Source organism: Theobroma cacao, chromosome 5, assembly GCF_000208745.1.
Source record: "Theobroma cacao cultivar B97-61/B2 chromosome 5, Criollo_cocoa_genome_V2, whole genome shotgun sequence".
NCBI classification, from domain to species: Eukaryota; Viridiplantae; Streptophyta; class Magnoliopsida; order Malvales; family Malvaceae; genus Theobroma; species Theobroma cacao.
The window spans coordinates 7,006,340-7,009,773 of NC_030854.1; the positions used below are offsets into that span (position 1 = coordinate 7,006,340).

Below are 3,434 nucleotides of genomic sequence, written 5' to 3' on the forward strand. Positions count from 1 at the left end.
ATATATATATATATATATATATATATATATATATATATATATATATGTATAGATAGATAGATAGATAGATGATTTGTCGAAATCTGTGAGGAAAATTGAAATTTACGCTATAAGGCGCCAAAGAGATTACTTATAATAATTGACAATGATTTTGAAGCTTCAACTTTTAGCATGTGAGGCACATGAATTTCTTGGATGCTCTCACATGCGCTCTTGTATACTGTCTAGATTTATTGATTCAAGCCCAAGGAATGGAAGTGGTGAAAGTATGATGATATTTTTCATTGGAAACATAATCATATATATTTTAATTATGTCCACTAAAATATATGACTATTTCATTCTGTTTCTACCAAATCATGACTCAATGTTAGGCTCATGATAATGAATAAGGTTTTCGACCCCAAAATTTAATTTTATTCTTAGGGTTTCTCTATTCTCTTTGAGTTAAAACAAAATGTAGTTTTGTATACCATAAGCCAATTTAACAATATCTTTCCACAATATGGAAAATGAAAAACAGAAAGATTTGGGAAGTCATACTTGAGTTTTACTTTGTACTATCACAATACTACCTACTAAATAAACTCAAACTCAAGGATAAACATCTCTCACTTTATTTATTTTCTTTTTATGGAATCATGAGTATATTATAATGTCTGAAATAATGAACCTCCACATGTTTTGTTAATGAAATTTGGATACATGGGAAATGGAATAACTATTCTACAAGAATAAAATAAGATAGAAATAGTTATTATGTAATTTGATTCATGAAATAGAAGTGTCATTTTAACAGTATTCTACTATTAAGTTGACAAAATAGTTTTGGAATAACAAAAAGAAAAAGTGATAAAAAGACAAGAAGTCCCTTTATCATAATTTATAGTTTTTAATTTGAAATATTAATATTTTGCAAATTTATTAAATATATTAACAATTTTTACTAAAATTTTAATATGATTATTTAATTTATTTTTTATTTTCATTTTTTAAAATATTAAAATATTAACAAATTATAATAACCTTTAATTTGATTTTTTTAATTTGTTGTATAATTTATTTAAAGTAATAATAATTTATGATTAAGACTTTAATATAATTTTTATTTTAATTACATTTTCTCTATTTTATTTTTTTATTTTTTCACTCTTTTGCTACTTGGGCATTGTAGCTGTGACAGACGCAATGAACGTTGATCTAGTGGTCCTCGCTACTAGATTTGGTCGCTGGAGGCACGAATCAACCATTACCACCGTCTTCCGGTAGCATTGGAGGAAAGTTTACAAAGGCGGATGAGGAAGAGAGGGAAAGAAAAAGAGGAAAATAAAAAATTTTGATATTATATAGTAGTATTATATTCTGTTATATATAAGGTGATAATTTTATAAAATAGTTAAAGATATTTTTTGGTTAAAGTGTTTTTTAGCTCATCTTGACATGCATGAAATACCTACTATCGAGAGGAACGTGGAATGGTTCATAATAACTATTCCGACTTTGGATTTTCCCAAATGGTCATGCCATGAACTAATCATCTAAAAGGTAAAAGAACAGACACATTCCAGTCATCCAAACATGTTTTAAAAGTTAAAACTCAAAGGGAAAGAACAGTAGACAGAAAATGAAATGGGGGAATATTCTGCTACCTGCCAGCTCCACATGTCGAGGCCATGAGGATCCGGGGAATAAGCCAGATTGAAACACGTGGTAGTTCCAGTGTGGTTGTAGTAGACGTTAGCTGCACCGTACAACTTCGCAAATGAATCATTCCCAGTCGTCGGATCATCAATTGACTGGCACATCTGCTCCCAACATCGTCACAAATAAATACTTCAGATCTTAAAATTATTTGAAGCAAAAATATCATATATCATGTATGTTTCCATAAATTTTTACAGCGAAGTGAATTAAATATGGTCTAATGTATACAATTCAATCTTGAATTATGAATTTTATTAATGTTTATTAAAAGCAATAAACCAAAAAAATAAGTAAATGACAGACGGATCCATATTAATACATATATATATATATATATATGTAAACGATTTTAATTAAAAAAGAAAATAATATAGTTGAATAAGAACAAGATAATAAAATGCTTTTTTTTTTTTACCTTCAATAGAAATTAGTGGCTAATGAGAAAAAATAAGATTTTCTTAAGGTAGTGGATTAAATTGACCACTAATTTTTGAATGGGTGTAATTTTGTCACTATATTTCCTAATTTAATTAAAAATTATCAAGAGTTAAAAATTTCTATAAAATGTTTCCTTTATTTCCTGAAGAGATATTTTTTGTGGTGAATTGTTGATAACTTAATTAAATTAAGAAATACGATGGTAAAATTACAACATTGAAAATCAATGATAAATTTGATCCGCCACTTTAAATAGAATAATAAACTCTCCCAAGTTTTAGAGAACATATTTGAAGTTTGTCTTTAATTATATCACTGAGAATTAATGTGTCTAATAAAGAGACATTGATTAAGAGCAGTTTTACCTGTTTGACTGGATAAGCTGGCAAGGGATTTAAAAAGTTACTAGGAGTTGGGTAATCTGTCATGGCTGTGTAAACAAATGCTGTTGTAAGCCAACTCTCCAAAGCGTCTGCATCAATATAGTTTCTGCAACCAAAGTATGAAGAAAAATGAAATCCGATGCATGTGGTGTTGAAATTAATTCAAAGATTTGGGTTAACTTGTGAGCTTAATTAATTACTTGCATATTCTGAATGATTTTCGGAGAAGCTCAAGTCCCCCAGATCTGCTTCCAGTGTCTTCAATTTGTTCCCATGATCCCTTGATCACCTTGTAACAATTTTCGCTTTCACTCTGATTTTTCACATGAAATACATGTACAAATCTTGAGATTTTAATTAAGCCACTAACCATATAAATATACAATCAAAATATTCATCAAGTTTTTTCTTTTCATTGAGATAACACAGCAAGAGATAGCTCTCTCATTCCATATATAAATCCCATCCACTCCATCCATAACATCAAGTTTATGTATTGCATTTCAGTGTTTGTTACTTTTTCCATATTTAAAATTTGTTTTTATGGCCTCCCATCTATTTTTTTTAACCATTCAAGACAAGTCAAAACTGATAGAACTCCAAATATATATATATTAAATTTTTTGACATACAAAACACTTGTACTGTCGTACATACAAATATCCATATATGCAAATATACATACACACACAAAAGAAAGATCAAATTATACCAATGTAAAACTAATTAGTCTAACACCTTTCTATAAGTTCATCTACAATTAGTATTTTAACAAATTGATTGTTAGATTTAATAACTTATTAATATCCTGTCATGCACGTAAAATTTCAAATCATTTTGATATTTCATATAAATGATAATACTGTTTATATATATATATATATATATATATATATATATATATATATG

At 27.6% G+C, this 3,434-nt stretch overlaps 1 protein-coding gene across 1 annotated transcript in view; it reads right to left on the reverse strand.

Annotated features, from left to right (window-relative positions):
- The window catches only part of LOC18598319 (lysosomal Pro-X carboxypeptidase), an 8,109-nt gene that overhangs the window by 1,728 nt on the left and 2,947 nt on the right, over window positions 1–3,434 (reverse strand). The window contains exons 4-6 of the mRNA XM_018120525.1: window positions 2,726–2,838; window positions 2,508–2,631; window positions 1,650–1,805 (exon numbers count right to left, since the gene is read on the reverse strand). Of these exons, the coding sequence (XP_017976014.1) occupies window positions 1,650–1,805; window positions 2,508–2,631; window positions 2,726–2,838 (393 nt within the window). The remainder of the gene's footprint in view (window positions 1–1,649; window positions 1,806–2,507; window positions 2,632–2,725; window positions 2,839–3,434) is intronic.